The 22,010-nt window shown below is 28.1% G+C and overlaps 2 protein-coding genes across 2 annotated transcripts in view; one reads left to right on the forward strand and one right to left on the reverse strand.

Moving 5' to 3' along the window:
• Nucleotides 1–22,010, forward strand: part of LOC135959310 (uncharacterized) — a 136,793-nt gene that overhangs the window by 42,059 nt on the left and 72,724 nt on the right. The window lies entirely within an intron of this gene.
• On the reverse strand, nt 1,256–3,506 carry LOC135958911 (uncharacterized). The gene is made up of 3 exons (XM_065509855.1): nt 3,350–3,506; nt 2,642–3,043; nt 1,256–2,292 (listed from the first exon to the last, which is right to left on the reverse strand). The coding sequence occupies exons 1-3, from the start codon at nt 3,408–3,410 to the stop codon at nt 1,643–1,645; spliced, it is 1,113 nt and encodes a 370-aa protein (XP_065365927.1). The 5' UTR covers nt 3,411–3,506; the 3' UTR covers nt 1,256–1,642.

Below are 22,010 nucleotides of genomic sequence, written 5' to 3' on the forward strand. Positions count from 1 at the left end.
TGCAAAAATTCAATAAAAAACATTTTTTGTCATATTTTTCAATAAAGTATTTCATGAATTTTTAATTGTCAAAAGTTATAAATATTTTTGAAAAATAGACAAATTGCTTGAACGAAATTATAATATATCGCATTATAACATTTTTAATTTTATGTATAAATTTCAAAATAATCGAAAAAACCTTCTCCTGTAAAATTTGTGTTTTGTCGCTTACGATAATTTGGCGCTAAGGGCTCGATATATTCCTCATAAGAATCTAAGACGATCTAGCTATGTCCGTCCTTCTGTCTGTCTGTTGAAAACACTTATTGAAAATGGCCAATACAGATCCATGATTTCTATTAGCCCCCATGTAAATGTCCCCCGGAATACTGTTTGAGCAGTTATAAATAAGTTCATTATGCGGCAATCCTGATAAAATTTTGCAGAAATTAGTTCTAAGTACTCTGAAGTTATACTGCAAAGTATGGCGAAAATCGGGCAACATTTGTCCCTAGTCTCCATACAAGGTCCCACTCAGAAAATGACTGAGGGCGACCTTGTCTTATAATAATTAATATTATGATGAAATTGGACATTAACAAGTGTTATATTAATCAAATTCTTTCTAACACCTATTGTGAGGATCGGTCCATAATTGACACTACCCTCCATATAACCTCTATATCTGAAAAATATTTTATTGCCACATATTGATGAAATAATTACGGTGACCATAATATTAAAAAAATAACTATTAATCATGTTGAAATGATTACGGCGATCATGTATCTACTAGGTATAGATGAAAACTATTAGAATTCTTAATATTTCATAACTGAAAAGATCTCAGTACAAATATATGAAAATATTTGCATAATTTCTATGAGTCTGCTTATTAGCAAATGTTTACATTAATCTCTCTAAATATGATCTAATTTCTATTTTATATTTTAACATCTTAAGGTTATGCTGTCAACTTGTAATAAATAATAAATAAACTTGAAAGCTTTTTATATTTAATATTAAAATATTATTTACATACGAATGTACTATTTTTTATTTTTTTTAATAGACGCACCTACGAACTTCCATTACATTCGGTTTATATTTGCATTTTTATGTCATAAATTTAATTGTTTTTATAGTTTAAACATTTGTATGCTAAATAATTGTTGCTGAATTTAGCAATATTTATGCTCAATTGATTTTTTCCAAAATACTATGAGTCAATACCAAAAATATTTAACAGCAAAAAAATAAAAATACTACTACTTAAATATAGTACAAACAATTTAAAATAAAAAGGCGGCATTTTAACTTTTATTAGCCATATTTGTAAGAAGACAAAAATTACACACATTTTGTTTTGTTTACAAACCCCATAATTTATGTGGGAATCTAATGATATTTATGGACAATTTAATGAACAAATAAACGTTTTAGTTGTAAAATAATTGAAGTTTTCTTTTGTTGTGGAAAACACAGAAAATAACAAGGAATTGTTCTAGGCTAACAGTGATCATAATATTGTAAAAAAAAAGTTGTATTCATGTTGAAATGATTGTGGTGATCATAAACAAATATAGTTTTTTTACTGGGTGCAATAAATTGTGTAAATTACAAAGTTGTCTTTAAGTTTTATAAATATTTAAAATTTCTGTCAACAATAACCCCTCAAATTTGGTACACTATTCGCCATGAAATGTTCCGGATCACAACAAAATGTGTAACCTAAATAATTACTTTTTGCCAAATAAATATTTGAAGGGCAGCCCACTTCCTGACAAATGCCATGCGGTATTTGAGGTGGCATTTGTTTATCATGAATATTATTATATTGCAAAAAAACAGTTCTTAAACCATTGCAATTCAATACGATTTTATAAGTCCATAATGGCATAGGAATCATATCTCCTCTTAGATACATCTCTCTCAAATTACCCTGAGTATCGGGTAATTGCAAAACCCAACTAAAAGCACCACTGCAAACTTTGGCCGGTGTATTAATGGGATTTCTAGCCCATTCTTCCATGGCTTTCCAATTGCCATCGTTGATTGTGTGAAATTGTGGAATGACATTAATCATTTTAAAAGTGGTGGCTATTAACGTATAAGTCATATAATCAGCTACGGGCGTTAAATGGCCACGATCAATACGTTGATCGCCAGCGTTGTCCGGCATAAAGTTTTGTCCATCACCCAAAGTTTTTCGGAATTGAGCATAAATGTTTCGTTTATTGTAAGCGGAGAAAATGTTCATGGTAAATATTTCATCTGGATCAAAACGCATGCCATAGGGTCGTGGTATAACTGTAACAATAATTTGTTAGGATTTCAATTAATTAAATCTCATTCAACCTAGATAGTTTTACATGATCACTGCAATCATTTCAACATGATTACAAGTCATGTAACAATATTATGGTCACTGTAGTTATTTGTATACTTGCCTCAACCATATATATTGTTACTGTGACAATATTATGGTCCCTGCAATAACGTATATATTAGCGATAACCATATAAACAATTACAATCACCATCATATTGTTAAATAACTTGTAATCATGTTGAACTGATTGCGGTGATCATGTATAACCATATTTTTTATATTTATATTTGAACTTTAACCTAAATGAAAATAAAAACTGCATACTTACCAAATGGATATGCCTCGTTTATGGTAAACACCGCTCGCTTTCGTTCAAAATCGAAACACACTTTATAGGTTTCAAAAAAATAATCACCATGCTTGCACTGGATTTGATAACCCACACGATACAAATTAAAACCACATAAATTTCTATCATTTTCCAGTTTTAATTGAGGCATCATATGATTGCCACACCATTCATTCAATGGCAATTGTGGATTGAATTGACCATTTTCACATGTCACTTCGGCAATATCGTTACTGTTACACACCATATATAAAACGGTGCCATCTTGCACCGTGGTCTCTCTTAACAATTGCAAACTAGCATTGTCATATTTAAGTATTAAACGCCATTCATTTTCTAGTAAATGTCCATGATATTGACAAATTGCATTTATTTGGGACACTTTGAAACAAGAGAGAAAGAGTAATTTGTAAATGTAGTAGAGAATTATTTTTAGGATTTTTCTAAAGCAAATTCAAACACGGTGTTTCAACTAAACAGCAGGGGGCTATTGTGTAATTCGATTCAAAGCAATCATTTTCGAATTTCTTTGTCGAAATCAAATTACACAATAACCCCTCTGATTTCTAGAGCAAATGTTAAACTCCGTTTAAGCGAATGTCAAGCTCTCTATATAAAAAACAAACGAATTCGCCTGATTTCTTCTTTGCTGCCACCTTGTATAAATTCGCCTTTTATTTGTCTTACCATTAATTAACAGGAATACAAATAGTATTAATAGTTTACAAAATTTAACGGGGATTAACATATTGATATTTTTTTTTTATTATAGAATTTTGAATTTAGTTATTTTAATTGGCCAAAAATTGTAGACAAATCCAAAAAGAATTGAAAATTTTAAATAGTTTTTGACACAAAAATTTTATGAAAATAAACTAAAACAAGGCGTATTAACAAGGTGAGTGCATAAAATCAGCTGTTTCTTAATTCGCTGTGGTTTTATGTACACTATATGTCAAACTTTGTTTATGTTTACATTTGTTATTGTAAATAACATAGTAATATTTTAATTCGCCTTGATTTTGACATTTACCGTACATTTTAACAAAAACAAATTGCCTGTTGTTTTTGCATTGTTCTATTTGTTGCCAGGACGCACTCACCTTGTTAATACGCCTTGAACTAAAATATTCATAGATGATTGAAGATGGTAAATTTAAAATAATTTATTTAGTTCTGAAGTTGTTTTTATCGAATCCAAATTCCGTAATAGGGTGAAAACAATTGAGATGAGATACTCCGTTTTGTCAAACATAAATACAACAAATCATATGTATAACGCAACAAAAACAAGCATTGACTAACCAGTATTTTTGTCAATATAAATTTATTCAAAGTATTGTCCATTGTTAACTATGGCCTTTTCCCATCAAGCCGATATCGGATACTCTATTCAAAAGTAAAGCGTATCCCAGGGAGAGCGTTTTGCATCGATCGAAACAAATAATATTCGGATGGGGCAAGGTCTGGACTATAAAGCGGGTGAAGAAACCTCTTGATTATAAATACTTTTTAACAGGTATTGCAACATGTGGCCGAGCGTTGTCATGATGGAATATTACGATTTCATACCTGGCCGCATATTCTGGGTATTTTTCGGCCAATGTGATGGTCTAGATTGATTACAGCATCTCTTTTAGTCTCACCAAATACCTTAGTGCTATGGATATTTGGGTTTGGTGTCGATTCGGCTGGTTGCCTGGGATTCACGTACGATTTCTTACGCTTCGGGTTATCGTAATGGAGCCAGTTTTTATCGCAAGTAAAGATTCGGTGCAAAAATATGAAAGAGGAAACATTTGAATGAAAACGGTCATAAATTGTGTCTTATATAGTGAAAACATTTTGAAATTTTTTAATTTGAATTTTGCAAATCCTTATAACTCTCTAATTTTACGGTGTAAATAGCTCATGCAACCTAATTTATTATAATTATAGGCCTAATAGAGGGCTTTGGACCGATCAGAAATTATTCGTTTAAAAATTAAGTTGCCCGTGTATTTTATTTTAATCGAATAAAAGTTCGTAATTTATTTATTATTCTAGTGATATGTTCATTTTTAAAATTTCCTCGATTATTCGAATGAATAACGATTAAAAAATATTCGAATAATTAAAAAAATATATTTAAAATCAGAATCATAGACAAACATAGAGCAAAACTAAAAAAATACTCAAACTAATACATTCTCACCATTTTGGGTTTTAACTCCAGAACATCTTTAATAATTTGTTTGTTCGCAATGAATAGAAATATAAATGCATTATAAAATATTATTGGAAAATCATTCTAACCATAGAGAAACATAGAGTGGAAACTAGAAAAAATTCAAACAAAAAAATTACTTAAAATAATCACACATATGAGTGTTGTTTTTGTTTTCACATAGTTTTTTCTACTAATACATTCTCACCATTTAGGTTTCTGACAATTGAGTTAGGTCTTTGACAGCAGAGTTTCCGCTCTATATATATTCTCTATGATTCTAACTCTATTGCAAATACTTTATCCTTTCCTATATATTTAGTAGTCGCAAGGCTTTCGTGTTTAAGTTAGTTTTCATTTCATAATGTTTTGCTCTAGGTGTGTTAATCCCAAGTCATTTGGAAATTAATGTTGAAAGTTTTTCCTAATAAATCTTCCAATTTAACCAATTTGAAATAATAGTATAAACTATTGGTCTGGTTTCTTAGAAATCGTTTTCTCCAAATTTTTGTTTATATAAACTATGTTTTTATACCCTACACCACAATAGTGGTTACAAACATCTGCGTTTGTGCAGATGTTTGTAACGCCCAAAAACATTAGTCTAACACCCACCTTAAAGTATACCGATCGACTTAGAATCACTTTCTGAGTCGATTAAACGATGTCCATCCGTCCGTCTGGTTGGCTGTCTGTCCATGTAAACCTTGTGCGCAGAGTACAGGTCGCAATTTTGAAGATATTTCGATCTAATTTGGTACATATATATTTTTTCGGCCCAAGGACCAGGCCTATTGAAACTGGCTGAAATCGGTTAATTATTTCACCTAGCCCCAATACAAATGTCCTTCCGAAATTGTACTTTATCGGTCATAAATGTTTAATTTATAAATGTATCTCCACAAATTGCGCTCCAAATAAGTTTTATATATACAAAATTCATGTCAAAAAATATTGTTACGATCGGTCCATAATTAGTCATAGCTCCCATATAGACCCGCTTCCGAAAACCAATTTAACGTGCATAAATCGCTTAAAAATGTTGGTATACTCACAAAATTCAACATGGTAAACTTTCATATAGACATAAATCCCACGACCTAATTTCAAGGTGATCGGTCCATAATTGGTCATAGCCCCCATATAAGGCCCACTTCCGAAAATCACACAAAAATATAAATTATTGAAATTTTAAAAGAACAATGTTTTTGGTCTTTTACTTAGTGTAGGGTATTATATGGTATGGCTTCACCGACCATACTTTCTTACTTGTTTTTATTTTTTTTTTAACTTGAAAATAAATTTATTCGATTAATCGACAATTATTTATGGAATTGTTTTTTTATTTTAAATTTAAAAATGTTATTCTTGGAATGAAAAATATATTTTTTTCTCGATTATTCTAATAATTTTTATTCAAATGACAGCATTAATTGAGATATGACAGAGTCATCGTCAAAACATAAATTTATCAGCCAGTTAGCGATGAACGATTATTTTTTAAAAATATTTTTATTTTATTCGCGAATTAAAAAATAAAACTCGCAATTAAATACAAAATAAGATGAGTATAATTATTCAAATTTCAAAAATATTTTATTATTCGCGAATTAAAAAAATAAAACTCGCAAATAAATACAAATTAAGAAGGAAGTAGGAGGCTCGTTGTAATAAGCATCCTAAAAAAAAACAAAAGGTTAATTTCATAAACCACTCAAATAAAATGGAGAATGATCATTTGGAGGTCTTATAATTAAAAATTCTGTATCAAACTGTTTATATTTTTTTGTAATTACTATTTAATATATTGTTTAATTTCAAATAAATAACAATTGCATTTAATTTATAGTAGAGATTACTCAATAAGACTTTTTTACCATAAAAACACAGATTTTGTCTATATTTTTTTTGTATGTAATTAATTGTACCGCTTAATATACTCCACAAAATTTAAGTTTTTTTTTTTTGCCACAAATCAACCATTTTTGGAAACAAAATTTACAGTTGAGTCGATCATTTCTGTCACCCACATTTGGTAGTGGACCACTCTAAACTAAAACTTAACAAATCAATTAAAACCACTTATTTTCTGAGCTTAAACTAATCAATTGAAACGCGTGTAAATATAAATAAAATAAAATGAAATTGTTACAATTTTGCAAATAATACTAAGAAATTAACAAATTGATTTTATGCTGTTTCTGGGGACCAATTTCAAATCATGGCCATATGTGTTTAACAAAAATGTAGAAAATGTTTATTGGAAATTAACAACAAAATTATCATTACGGTGGGTTTTGAAATTATCAGCAAATCTTGATAAAAATAAACATAAAATACACACAGAAGTTGTCATTTATGTTTTGAAATTAAACTAACAATTATATGGAATAGATTAAAAGGAATGAAATTCGATATTATAAACACGACCACCAACCGGGAAAGAATATTAAAATACAACTAACTCCCAACTAAACTAAACTAAACAGACATGTGAAGTCAATAGTTAGATTTCAGATACTATAAATAAATCCGAAGACAAGTAGAAAATTATTTTTAACTTTTTTTATTCTTATTTCATTTTATATAATGACACGTGTGTCATGAAAGACAAATATAAAATATTTATTTAATTTTTTGTTTTAAACAATTAGAATGTGTTACAAATATAACTCCGGGGTATCTTTTAAATAATATACATATATTATATATGAAACCATGTTATGTTTTTTCTATATAATTTATACATGTATTTTTGTTTTTCTTTTTATAAAATATGCATCTGTAATTTGTTTGTATTTATCATAAAACTAACTAAGCAAATAGTTATTAACTCTAGTAAGAAAAACATGAGTTGACATCTTGATAGTCTGAATGTAAAAATATTAGATAATTTGTACATTTACATGATTACACGTACATTTGAATTAAATTCATGTAAAATGCTAATTTTTATCTTTAAACATTAGTGGTGCACTAGAGCGTATACGCAACATTAACTCTTTCGGAGCGGATGGTACACATATCTTCCATCATGTTTTAAATCCTCCTAGAACATAAAAAATATATTGATTTTGTCATTCTTTTTGTATCATTTTGAAATATTGGTCATGGAACCAAAAATTATATAAATATATTCTGGGTCCTCATACGATGGTCCTTCCGTCCGTCTGTCTGTCTGTGGAAAACACGATAGGGAAAAACCAAATAAGGCTGTCTGAAATTCCACAAATATTCCCTGCTGATAATGTTTGTTAGGTATTGAAAATGGGAAATATCGATTCATGATTTCATCTATCCCCCTTACGAATATCCCTCCAGAATACAGTTTGAGCAGTCATAAATATGTTGATTATGCGACAATCCTGGTAAAATTTTACACAAATTAGTTCTAAGTACTCTGAAATTATACAGTAAAGTATAACGAAAATCGTACACCATTTGTTCCTAGGTTCCATGCAAGTCCCCCCTCAGTAAATTACTTGAACATTTATAATTGTGTTATAACTAATATGGTGGAGAAATTGGTCATAAACTAGTTTTATATGAACCTTAATCTTTCAACCAACTTTTGTGGGGATCGGCCCATAATTGAACCTACCTCCAGAAAAAAATTGTATTATCAATAAAAAATACCCACATATTGCTGGTGAGCATACAAGATTCGGCACAGCCGAATATACACTTTTTTAAAATTTGTATCTTTTATTTTGAAACATTTGTACAATACACAGAGAAAACAGATTCGTGATAGCAACCGAATTTGTTGCCTTGTGCGCAGAGTACAGGTCGCAATTTTGAAGATACATATTTCGATCAAATTTGGTACATATTATTTTTTCGGCCCAAGAACCAATCCTATTGAAACTGGCTGAAATCGGTCCATTATTTCACCTAGCTCCATACAAATGTTCATAAATGTTTAATTTATATATGTATCTCCACAAATTCCGCTCCAAATAAGTTTATTATATACAAAATTCATGTCACCAAATTTTGTTACGATCGGTCCATAATTAGTCATAGCTTCCATATAGACCCGCTTCCGAAAATCACTTTAACGTGCATAAATAGCTTAAAAATGTTGGTATACACACAAAATTCAACATAGTTAACATTAATATAGACATAAATCACACGACCTAATTTCATTGTGATCGGGCCATTATTGATCATAGCTCCCATATAAGGCCCACTTCCGAAAATCAATGAATAATTTTTACGTTTTCAAATATGAATTATTCAAAATACTTTAATATAATAATTATTTAAGCGTGAGGTCTTTTTTATAAAAATATTTAATTTTTATTTCAATATTTCGCTACAACAATGTGTAGCATCTTCAGGAAAAAAAAACATTTTTTCCTGAAAATAAAATGAAATTAAATAGTTATTCAAAATATTTATTTTTTTTCGTTGCTCATAACTTTTATTTTCAATTTATATTTTTTTACGTTGCCTAATAAAAGTTATTCATATTATATGTATTTTTTTTCGTTGCTCATAAGTTTTATTTTCTATTTATATGATTTTAAGTTGACTAATAAGACAATATTTTTTTATTCGTTGCTCATAACTCAAAATAATTTTTTTTGTCGCCTCGCTTGCTTTTTATTAGTGCAAACATTGAATTTTACCTTTAAAGTCACAAAAAAGACGCTTGGTTGCACCTTATATCAGTCAACAAAAGACGCAAAACACAAAATGCTCTTTCCACAGAATCCTGTGTAGCCAGCACTGCATGGACGTTATGAACCAATTTACGTAAAAACGGAAAAGTAAATTTTTTCTCTTCCCAATATTGTAACAAATCGGCTTCTGCGTCCAGTCTCACAGGCTTAATGTTGTCTATTTCAGCTATATCTGCTAATAACTCTCGAGATGTATTGTCTTCGTCATCTTCTGAAGATAAATCCACTTCAAGTTCTCTAATTGATGTTCTGAGCAACGATGACGTATTTAGATTCGCCAACCAGAAAATCGGATATTGGTTGAAGGGGAGATACTTAAGGAGAAGTTACCGAAATATTTTTCAACTGAAAAAGAAATTTGAAAGTAAACAAAGTTTGTTTACTTTGCACTTTGTTGCTTTGGTCCTTTGAAAAACATAAATCGAAAATAAATGCTAGGATAATAACTCATATTAAGCAACGTAAAAACATATAAATCGAAAATATAAATTATGAGCAACGAAAAAATAATATATTTTATGAATAACTCTTATTAGGCAATGTAAACAAATATAAATTGAAAATAAAAGTTATGAGCAACGAAAAAAAATAAATATTTTGAATAACTCTTATAGAAAATCAAAATTTATTTTGATTGAAAATAACTATTAGTTAAAGAAACAAAATTTTATTTCTACTTATAACAGTTATGTCTCTGCTTTTTTACTTAGTGTACGGTATTATATGGTCGGGCTTGACCGACCATACTTTCTTACTTGTTTTAAATTAAAGAAGTAAAGCGAAACTTCCTGCATATGACGATTGGTTGGCACTAAATTCCACATTTTCGAAACAAAAAAAACTTTGTTGTTGAAATTATGTGCTCTACACATGTTCTAATCAAGTCCGGAAACATGTGACATATAATAAGCGAGATATATGCAGAAATGATTTCGGACATTTATTCTTAAATGTACTTAATTTTCAATTTCTTTCTGTACGCATTAGTAGAAGAGAAGTAAAATAATTTTTTATAGAACAAATTTTTGATTGTTATCACTATTTTTGCTCTTCTGCTTTGATATTTTCTACAAAACTTTTTTTAAATAAATCCTTAATCAATTTATATTATTAATATTTTCTCATTAAATTACATCGTTAGTAATATAGAGCAAACAAATTAAGAGTGACAAACAAATTTTGATAAAAGTGTTTAGTACCATAGAGAAATGCACATAGAGCAGAAACTAGAAAAAAGTCAAACAAACAAATTACTCAAAATAATCACATGTACGAGTGTTGATTTTGTTTTCACATAGTTTTTTTTAATAATGAATTCTTACCACTTAGGTTTTTGACAACTAAGTTAGGTCTTTGTCAGGAGAGTTTCCGATCTATGGTTTTTATCTATGGTTTAGAACATATAAATTGTCATGAAATTTCAATTGTAACAAAACATTTAAAATTTTTAATGAATATTACAAAAGATAAACTGTATTTGTCGAAGTACAATATTTGTTTGTAACAATTACATAGAGCTCTAAACTGGCAGCAAATAATTTGTAATTGTTTATAATGTTTTTTGATTTTCTAATGTTTTAAACTTAATGTTTTTTAGTTGTGATTATTTAAAATAGATGTAGTTTTATTAGTGTTTTCATTATTGTTGTATTTTAATGTATTCGTACATAAGTATTATCGCATTGCTTTGTAATATAGTTTTTGCAGTAATTTGTCTCTAATACAAATTCCATAATTTATAAAATGCAAACAAAAAGCAAAAAAAAAAAAACTACAATACAATATTATGTTTTAAACAAAATATTATGCATAATAATGTTTATCTAAGTGTTTGTATAATAATTGTATTGGAGTCTATATAAGCAACATGCAACATATAATGTTTAGAGTAATTGTGTTGCATTTGTATACATATATTTATATTGGTTTTTCTTTTTGTCAGTTGTCGTAGATAGATACTATGTATGCCTAACATTTATGTCAACTATTTAACTTTACTTCTTTTTTTTTGTTGTTAGCTTGTCTTGTATAATTTTCTAAGAAAATTATAGTTTAGAGCAGTTTACTTAGGCTAGAGAGTATGTTAGAGTAATGCTGGTAAATTGCCTATTTTATCTTTATGTCATAACTGTGGCATAATACTAAGTACATATTGTTTTTTTGTTTCTGTTTTGTATTTTGTATTTGTAAGAAAATATAATGTAATAATCGTTGTCTGCAAGCCACGGTTCAACAGCGACAAGTGACCAGATGGTTTCATAAGCAATTTACATAGATTTTTTTATTTTTTTTTTAGAGTTTTAGAAAAAAAACTTACTTGCATTAAGTTGTTATATTGATTTATATCATGAATATGTTTAAAGATTAGATGTCAATAAATTTGTTAGACATAAATATGGAATAAATTTATAGAAAATATAGGTCAGAAAATACTATGTTAAATTATACAGATATGAATGAAAATAAATTTTAGTTTAATTTTTTTATGAATTAATATACATAATTTAGATAGAAAAACAGTTCTTTTTGTTTTAGATATATATTTTTCAATCACTAGCATATTACCCGCTACTTCGTTAGCATATATTTTGATATTAAAATAAAAGTATATCAATGTAAATTAAAAAATGTGTTATTTATGTAGCATAAACGTCTTAACTTACCACATTATTTGATTAACAAACATCGGTTGCACATAATTTTCAAAATATTTAATCGTCCTATTCCATCTGATTCCTATTAATTTATGTTTTCTAGGTCTATTATAGAAAATTCAAAAACTACCATTATCCCCTCTTGTGGATTCCCATTCGATCAGGTCCATATAAGCTTTATTTCATGTTTTTATGTTCATTGGTGAAGAAATTACAAAAAGTACAATTCGAATAAAGAAAAAGTACCAAAAAGTCTCCCCCTAGAATTCCCACTCACTTAGGACTATATATGCTTAATTTCATGTTTATATGTCCATTATTATGGAAAATTCATTAGAATAAAGAAAACTTACTATACTGTGGATTCCAACACAATGGAATAAAGTCTCTCCATTGAATTTTCACTCACTCAGAACTATATACATATGCTTAATTTCATAATTCTATGTCTATTATTAAAGAAAATTAAAAAAGTACCATTTGAAGAACAAAAAAGTACATATAGTTCAATTCTCATATTTTGGTACCTAAATATTATCGCCTATTCCTAACTCTAACTTCACTCACTTTAATGTCGATAAGCGAAATAATTAAAAATATTAAAAAAAAGTATTATTAGGAGGAAAGTACCAATTTCCCTTTTCCTCCTTGAACACCCCTCAAGTTTGAAATTTAAAAATACTCCATTTTACCAAAATTGTTTATTCTAATTTATGTCTCATATTTTTAAACCAAAAAAAAAAAAATATGTTTTAAAAAAAGTACCAAACTGTTTACCCGGATTTGGCCCAATATACACCTTGGCACTCGAGTTCCAAATAACACCCTGGGGGGCTACTGCGTAACTCAATCCGAAAACGAAAATGTTCGAAAATGTGTGCTAAATACATTGTAATTCGAAAAGATTTTCTTTCGAATCGAATTAGGGAGTAACCCTATGTTAGTTAATTTTTATATGAATCCAAGAATCAATATTAAAAAAATTATCATAATTGGCTTAATAATTTCAATAAAATGTATTTTCCCGTGTTTATCCCCTTTTAGGTACCTTTTTTAATCCAATTCCGGTGGTAAAATTTAAGTCAAATAAATTTCTATATCGTGGTGGGTTTCCATAATTAAATATTCGTAAGTCTTTCTCAATTTATAGAAAAATATATTTTATGAAAAAAGTACCAAAAATAAACACAATTTTTATCCCATAACTTTTTGAATTTTTTAAAAAGTACCAAATACATATTTTTTATTCTTCGATAAGTGAAGAATGTGATTTAAAATTTGTTTCTATGTTTATTGGTTTAAAAGATACATAGGGTGCCAAAAAAAGTACCAAAATACAGTTTTTACCCGTTTTATCCCCCTAAAAGGTTCGAATTTCGAAAAAGTACACCAGTCAGCTTTTTTTAAGTGGAGATCAAGCAATTTAATGTTGATTTTGTATCTTGTTAGTATTGAAGATATAAGGTTACTTAATTTACCCTTTTTTACCCCCTAAACGTTCGAATTTCCAAAAATCCCTTATTAGTGTATCATTTTGTTGAGTGAGAAACCCACAGATAAAATTTCATGATGATTCTAGCTTCAGTCGTTAGTGCTGTTCGATGATGAATCAGTAACGTTATTCTTCTATATATCAATCAAAAAGTACACAGGATGGGGTAATGTCAGGCGCGGATCAAGGTCAACAATTTGGGAGGGAAAAAATTAAAATTTGTTCTACATATTTTTTTGTTTACTTTTTTATATGAAAACTTTTCGGTTTTGCGATGGAAAATCCTATTTCACACCCTCTGGATCCTCGCCTGGGTAATGTATAGTATAAAATATCATTAAAGAGCTTCTATGGATTTTTTGTTAGCATAAGCTTAATCTTTTGTCGAAATTTTCTTTGATGATTTTCCATAAATGTGGCTGAATTTCGTTGATATAGCGTTCAATTTTAATCTATATACATACATTTTTTTCTCCCAAGGACAAAGCCTGAAACACCTATGTGTGCTAATGATAATTTCCAAATTTAAAACAATGGCTTGATAATTATCAGGTGATACTTGCAAGAAATATTCATATTTCTCATAGCATTTAGAGGGACTTTTACTTATATTCTGGGTGGTCACATGTTGCCGCCACGTAACTGACAATTTTGATTTTTGAACATGGGATAATCATGGCAATCATCAGTAGGGAAGGAGGAATTGATCATGTTGCAAACATAACATTATGTGACCATCATTAAAAATTAAATAATTTTTTTTCCATACCTTTGCTTTAACTTATTTTCCTCTTATATACAGATAAAGCTTAAAATTTCCTCTTTATTAACTCTTAATTGACTTAATTTTCATAAAAATGTATAAAATATTCACAAGCTTCCCCCACACAAGATGAAAACAGGCATGTAAACTATTTGATAGTCTAGTAAATACCTGAACCCATTTCACATTTAAAGTTCAACGCCCACCATCACCACCAACATTTTAAGCAGCAGAAATAAAAGTAAAGATACAAATAACAAAAACAAAGCTAAAAATAAAAAAAATAAAGTTTAAAATAATTATCTTTTATAAAGCTCGTGCCAAAGATGCATACATTTAATTTAATATGAGCAGAGGAGTAATTTCAAATGAAAATTGTTGCATGAATTTTACATTAGATTTAATATTGTGTTTTAAAATTAACTAAATTAAAAAAAACCCAAGAAAAAACTAAACTGAAACTAAAAAAAAAGAAAAAAAACAAAGAAACTATTTTTAGGAAGTATTTAAGATTAATAGTAAAAGCAACAAAAACATTATAATGAATGAATTTTTCGAAAGCCCCAGACTAGAAAATAATTGGCCTAAAACGAAAATGTATGAACTACATAGTACAACACATTCATTGCAACAATTAGGTTCATGACTTTGAGGGGATTCGCCTTAAAAACAAACAGAAATTCAACAAATTTATAATGAAGCTTCATTTAAGTTTTTTTTTTAAACAAATTGAAACAATTTCTTTATGGCTTTTTGTAGTTATTTTATTAAGTTATTTCGCCTTGATTGCAATTGCTGCTGGTTATAATTTATTTCACAAAATATTTGCTTGATTTTGTAGTTTTTCTCTTTTAAATTAACCAAACAGTGGCTATTTTCTACATAACTTTGTTTATAGATCATTTGCTTATTAAATAACCTATCAATAATTGTATTTTCTACTAGATTTATTTAGTTTGTCTGTGTATTTATCACAATTTTACTAGTTTCTTTAGTTATTTAAATAAAGTGTAAATAAATCTTATGGTTTAGTGTCGTTGATTTTGTTGATGTCGATAAATTTAAATCAGCGATTAATTAACAAAATTGTTTCAGTTTAGATTTGCATTTGATACAGGAATTTTTACTTCATTTACTTCATTACAGTTAACTATTTTAAAAATATCTAAATGCATAAATTAAGAATACTTGGCTTATTTTATCTATTCGTAAAAAATGCGAAGGCATGAGAGTACAGTGGGGTCTATTTTGCATAAATGTGGCTGAATTTCATTGATTTCCACCTATAATGCACTGATAGTTGTAAGCTTGTTAACATAGAGCTTTGATTTAAAATAACCCCATAACAGAAATTCAATAGTGTTAAATCACACGATCTATAGACCTAATTCTGATCACCAAAAAGACTAGGAAACATCTCATGCTGTAATTGAATTGTTTCTCCGGCTTTATGTCATGCAAAAATGTATGCCAAAAGGTACTGCGTTTTACGAATTCCGCGATTCATTTTATATATTTATGACTGTGGGAAATCTATAACAAAACTGAAAATTTTATAACTTTTGTAGGGTAATTGATATTTAAAACAGTTCAGAATACGGAGATTAATATAAATATGTGTTCATAGTAAAAGGATTGAAACTAGGGTACATTTCGTGTAAAAATTTGTTTAGTCAGTTTAAAAGTTACTCGTATTTACAATTGAAACTGCACAGTTTTACACCATTCTTATTAAAAGTTGAATCGATAGGATCCAGACCATAGCAAGTTTAAAAATGTTAAAGGACTCCCTCAATTAAGAACCTCACTATATTAATAATTTAAATAAAAGTCTAAAAGTATAAAATTATAAAAGTATAAAAATTTTAAATTATAAAAGTTTAAAAAGTATTAAAGTGTAAAACAATAAAAGTAAAAAAAAAAACAAAAAATTATAAATGTATAAAAGTACAAAAGTATAAAAGCATAAAAGTATAAAAGTATAAAAGTATAAAAGTATAAAAGTATAAAAGTATAAAAGTATAAAAGTATAAAAGTATAAAAGTATAAAAGTATAAAAGTATAAAAGTATAAAAGTATAAAAGTATAAAAGTATAAAAGTATAAAAGTATAAAAGTATAAAAGTATAAAAGTATAAAAGTATAAAAGTATAAAAGTATAAAAGTATAAAAGTATAAAAGTATAAAAGTATAAAAGTATAAAAGTATAAAAGTATAAAAGTATATAAAACTCGTCCATATTGCAGTTGAAACGTTCCTGCGAAGTTGTCACACTATAGTGTTTGTGGTCGATTGTGAGCAAACGGAAAGCTTTCTCATATCCAAGTGATCATTCAAAATTTAATACACGGAGCCATATGAGATGCCCATGGCTTCCACAATCTCTCGCACTTTCAAACTCCGATCGACCAACACCATATCATGAATTTTTTCAATTGTCTCGGGTGTAGAGACCTCAACTGGGCATCCTTGCTTGTACGGCCACAGCTAACTCTAATAACGCACATTTTACCATCTAAATTGATGGTGCAGAGTTCCCATAGTATTTATCAAGCTTATCCTTGGTTTGAGTGATGGTTTTTTACGCAAAAAAATAAAGAAAATTTACTTTTTTCCATTTTCTCCTCAAGTCTGCTATCAATGCCTGTCAAACACAAACCAAATCACGCAGCTTGTTCAAATTCTCTCCGAGTTGTTAAGTTTTCCCTAATTCATTTACCACATAAAAAGCATAAGGGAGACATGCTATATATATCAATGGATAGAGGATTTTGTCTATTTTGCAAATGGTTTTTATTGAATTTTTGCATAGATAAAAATTTTGAAAATTTAAATTAAATTTTTATTTATGAATAGTTTTTAGTGAAATTTCACAGTTATGGAGAATTTTCAATTTAAAATGGAAAAATTATAATAAATTTTGAAATTTATTATCAGCAATCCCGCAATTCCCAAAAAAGTGTTGAAAATCCCAAAAATGGGAATTTTTAGTTTTTTGGCTTAATATCCATACCAGGGTCGAGGTTATCGGAAAGCTTTACAAAGTAATTAAAAACATATTGGGTCATATAAAATCGGTTACTATATTTTGATATCGAATATGCGATTTGAGAATTTTTTCCCTTAAAATGAATTTTACATAAAAAATAGACATTATTTGAATGGACCTGGTCCCCTCGGTATCAACAATTTTAATTTTTTTTTCATTTAAAATATTTGATGAAAAACTAGCTTTTCAAAAAGTATAAGTTTCTTATACATCCTCTTATAAATTTGTTGCGATAACTTAAAAAGAAAAAAAGTTCTTTTTTTCCAAAAAATTAGCGAAAAATCGTCTTTTTAAATTTTTTTAAATTCGAATACATATAACTTTGGACTTAGTCATTATTTTTAAACAATTCTTTCTATATTTGGCACATACATGTGTTGTTACTCCAATAAAGAAAAATTGGAGAAAATCGGAAAATATTTGGATCCGCTGTTATCAAAAAACTGGAGTAGGGTGGGTAAGAATGTTGCAAATTTAATATCTCCTAAGCTATAAGAGATAATTGATTGAACACAAACGAAGAAATAGGATGGTTTTAAAAATTTTTAAAAATACCCGAGGTGTCCCATTTTGAGGACCCTTGGTCGCGCCCCTGGTGGGCGAAAACTTAAACTCGACCACACTTTCTCTTTGTGCATGTGAAATTTCATTCAAATCGGACTTAACGTTTAGAAGTTACATATTTATTTCCCTCTATTTGTTTTTTCTATACCACTGTGCATCGTAGAAATGGCCTCCAAGGCTTTGATGACACAAACATACTTTCTCAAAATGTTCTATGATCATTTTCCATAAATGGTTCTGAATTTCGGTTTTACTGCGTATAATATAACGGGTGTTTATGGGATTGTTATCATAGAGCTTTGATTTTATATAACCCGATAAAAAATCCAATGTTGTTAAACCACATGATCTAGTGCACTAATGCTGATCACTGAAATGAGAGAGTAGACGACCAGGAATTGTCTCATGTTGCAATTAAATTGTTTTTCCATCTTCTTGACGACACATTAACATCGTTAAATTTGGAAATAACTCTGTCTCATTTTCGAAAGTATGATCTAAAATCCTCACCAAACACCGACAAGTTAATTTGATGATTTGGTTTTCCTCCATTGTTTCTAAAAATGCCTAATACAGGTATTTTTTGGGTGTATAACAAAACTATAAAAATTATGAATATTTTAGATAATAAAACTTTAGATTATTTTTGCAAACAATTTTTAATTATATGTAAGAGAACTACAATGTTTGTATTTGTTTGTTATAAATCTAACTATGGTGAAGTATATATTTTTGGAATTTATGGACACTCCTTTCAAAACAAACAAAAAAAACTAACTATTATTATTATTTTGTGTGTTTATTTTGTAGCTGCAATTGAATGGTCAAATAGTTGGCTGAATGATATATACGAAATAAAATATCACTATACCTTCTAGTATACAACAGAAACATATGTAGTCGTTTATAATATTTGGATTGTAATATTAACTACCTACCGCATTGTGGTAATATTTTATTGCCAAAATTAGTTAGTTATCTCCCCCTCAAATGGAAATACATATAAACATTATTAAGTTAGTTATGGGGTTTCATATGTATATCTTTATGCAATAATACAATAATAGATCTAAAACCTTGACAATATTTATATTTGTTTATAATGAAATGTCATCGTTAGCTATTGAAGCAGAACATTTAAGTACAAAAAAATAAAAATAAAATGAATAACGATTTTTTTCTTTTTTAAAAATTAAAAACAAAAGAGTTTTTTTACCAGTTAACCTTTAATTTGTGTATTTCTTTTATGTTTAAGACAAAAAAAGAAAAAATAAAGAGTTGCATTGAACAGTTAAAAAGGTTTTTCTCCACCTTTTAGTTTTTTTTTTAATATTTTTTCTATTTGCAGTTTTTTGTGATGAAAATTACCTTGATAGATTTTTGCATTTATTTTTTCTTTTAACATCTGTATATTTAAGACAATTTATGCTTGTCGCCTTATTTTTGGTACTTTTTGTAGCAATTTTTGTTTATTTATTAAAACCATAATTCTAAGTTTTTGGATTGTTCCAGAAATGTTATATTTATCGTGACTTGAATGTGGTTTAAAGACGTGTATTTGAAAAAAAAACGAAAACAAAAACATTTTTCATCTAAAGTGCCATATAACTGGGAGGTATGGTCACGTTTTTTGAAATATTTATATTTTATTTCATATTTTTTTGCGATGATTTACTTTGATCGCATGCCATAAATATTTATTTATTTGTTAAGTTAAAATATTACTAAAAATAATGAAAAAATAAATAAACATTTAAAAATTCCATCCAACAAAACAAAAGATTTAGAAAATAAACTTTTTCTTAGCATTCAATTAACAAGTTTGTTTCTTAACACTTTTGTTTTATTCCCTTGATTTTAGGTAAAACCAAAGAGAAGTAACACTTTTTAAACTCTTAAAAAATTTCTTTTAATACAAAAGCAAATTGCTCTTGTAATATTGTGTTTGGTGTTGAAAATGTCACCACTGTAGGTAAAGAAGATTAAAATCTGCTCACATTTTTCCTTTATTACTTTATGTTTAAGTGTGCAATCTATTTATTTAGTTATTTATTACACAAATAAACACAACTGCTTTACATGTTTGGCATAATGTCAAGATATTTTAAGTTTAAAATCCATAAAAATGTTAAAACTTCACACACACACAATATAGCAAAACCAAAACTAAACTTTTCACTTTTTCTTCTACATTTGTTTTAATATGGTTTTTTCTTTAACTTAATTTGCTTATAATTTTAAAACTAATCACGTGTTTGCCGCAATTGTGTTACCAAAAATGTTGCATAAATGCAAGTAAATAACTAAGCAATTGTGTGGCTACTAGATGACGTTTTAGCTGAGTGGTAAAGGGCGTTTGGTAAAAAAAGACTTTATAAAAGATAAAAAGAAATGGCCAAACAAATTAGCTAGACAATGTGTGTTGTTTGGTTTGGTGCGTTCACTTAAATTAATTTCAGTATTCTTGTCACATTTATCAATTACCTAATTTTGATTTGTTTAAAATGATTACATAAGGAGAGATATGAAAAATGTTATACGTTTAATTGAATTATATTGGTTTTATATTAAAATTTTTATTTATTTTATATAAAATAAATATTACTACATTGTTGTTGGAATGTATAAATATTTAAAAAATGCTATAATTTGTTTTTGGGTATTCAAAAAAAAAAATGTAATTGACAAATGTATCCATACTACAGAAATAAATTGAATTTATTCCATAAATGTTTCATTTAACTAGTAAATTTTAATTATTTTTTTTTTCTAAATGTTAGAATTTTGAAGACAGATCAAAATTCACCTAAGATTTCGAACGCTACAATACTATAATAATCGACAATATTGTTTGATAGTTTTTTTCGGTTTAATTGCAGCCGGGTTTTCGAAATAATTTTTTTAATCAAATCCAATTGAATGAATTTTCAAATACGAAACCGGTGTTTTGTTGTTAATATTTAATACATATTTGAACAAAACCCGGTTTTTGGAAAATCCAAAATAATTCTGCTGTCTGTTAATTTAAATTTTCTCATAGAAACATATTTAATGTGTAATTTTAAAAAGAGGTAGAACACCATCTGAACTTTTTAGTAGAAAATTTATTTGGAATAACCATTAAATGATACGACGCTTAAAGACAGTAGGAATATTTGAAAGATAGACTATTTTGTTGGCAGATCCTGTGGCTTGGGATCAATAATGATCATAAAGCCAAGTTATGAATAAAAATTCCCTTATCTTATTTTTAATATTGAATTTGAATAGGAAAAATTGGAAAAGGGAAAAAACTCCCGGGGAATTTTTTTTCAAAATTGGACCGACAGTTATTATAAATATATAATTTCATAATTATTAACATCATATACTTAGAAACCAGACTACAATCCGATAGTAATACCGAAACATAGTAAATTCTTTACTTTCAATATAAATAATATATAAATCAATTTGGTAAATGAACTACTTGGCTATTCATGTTAGACTTTAATTCCCTGCCCCCCCCCCAAAAAAAAAACAAAATTGATTGCTGACAGTTTAGGGTTACTAAAAATGTATCATTATTCGAGAGACCGAAACGTCATAACTTGTCACTGTTTGGTGCTGATTTTGGAATGAAGGGTTCATTCAACCGAATATTAGGCTAGTCAAGCAATGATTGTTACTTATGCTCGTTATCGATTCATGATGACAGAATTCTTTCTGCCTAATTTGGATGATAATGATGTAAACGTCTTTCAACAAAAGCATCTGAAACAATTAAATTACTTCATGACACATTTCTCTAGTTTCGGAGGTCAGAAATGGACCCCCATATGTTGTGAGTTAACCATATTTTGTTACATTTTTTTTTTTGGATTTGAAAGCTTATAAAAGCATAATAATGCAAATGCTCTAGTGGTGACAAATCGGTTTCCCATCCGATTT

This window comes from Calliphora vicina, chromosome 4 (genome assembly GCF_958450345.1).
Source record: "Calliphora vicina chromosome 4, idCalVici1.1, whole genome shotgun sequence".
Taxonomy (NCBI): domain Eukaryota; kingdom Metazoa; phylum Arthropoda; class Insecta; order Diptera; family Calliphoridae; genus Calliphora; species Calliphora vicina.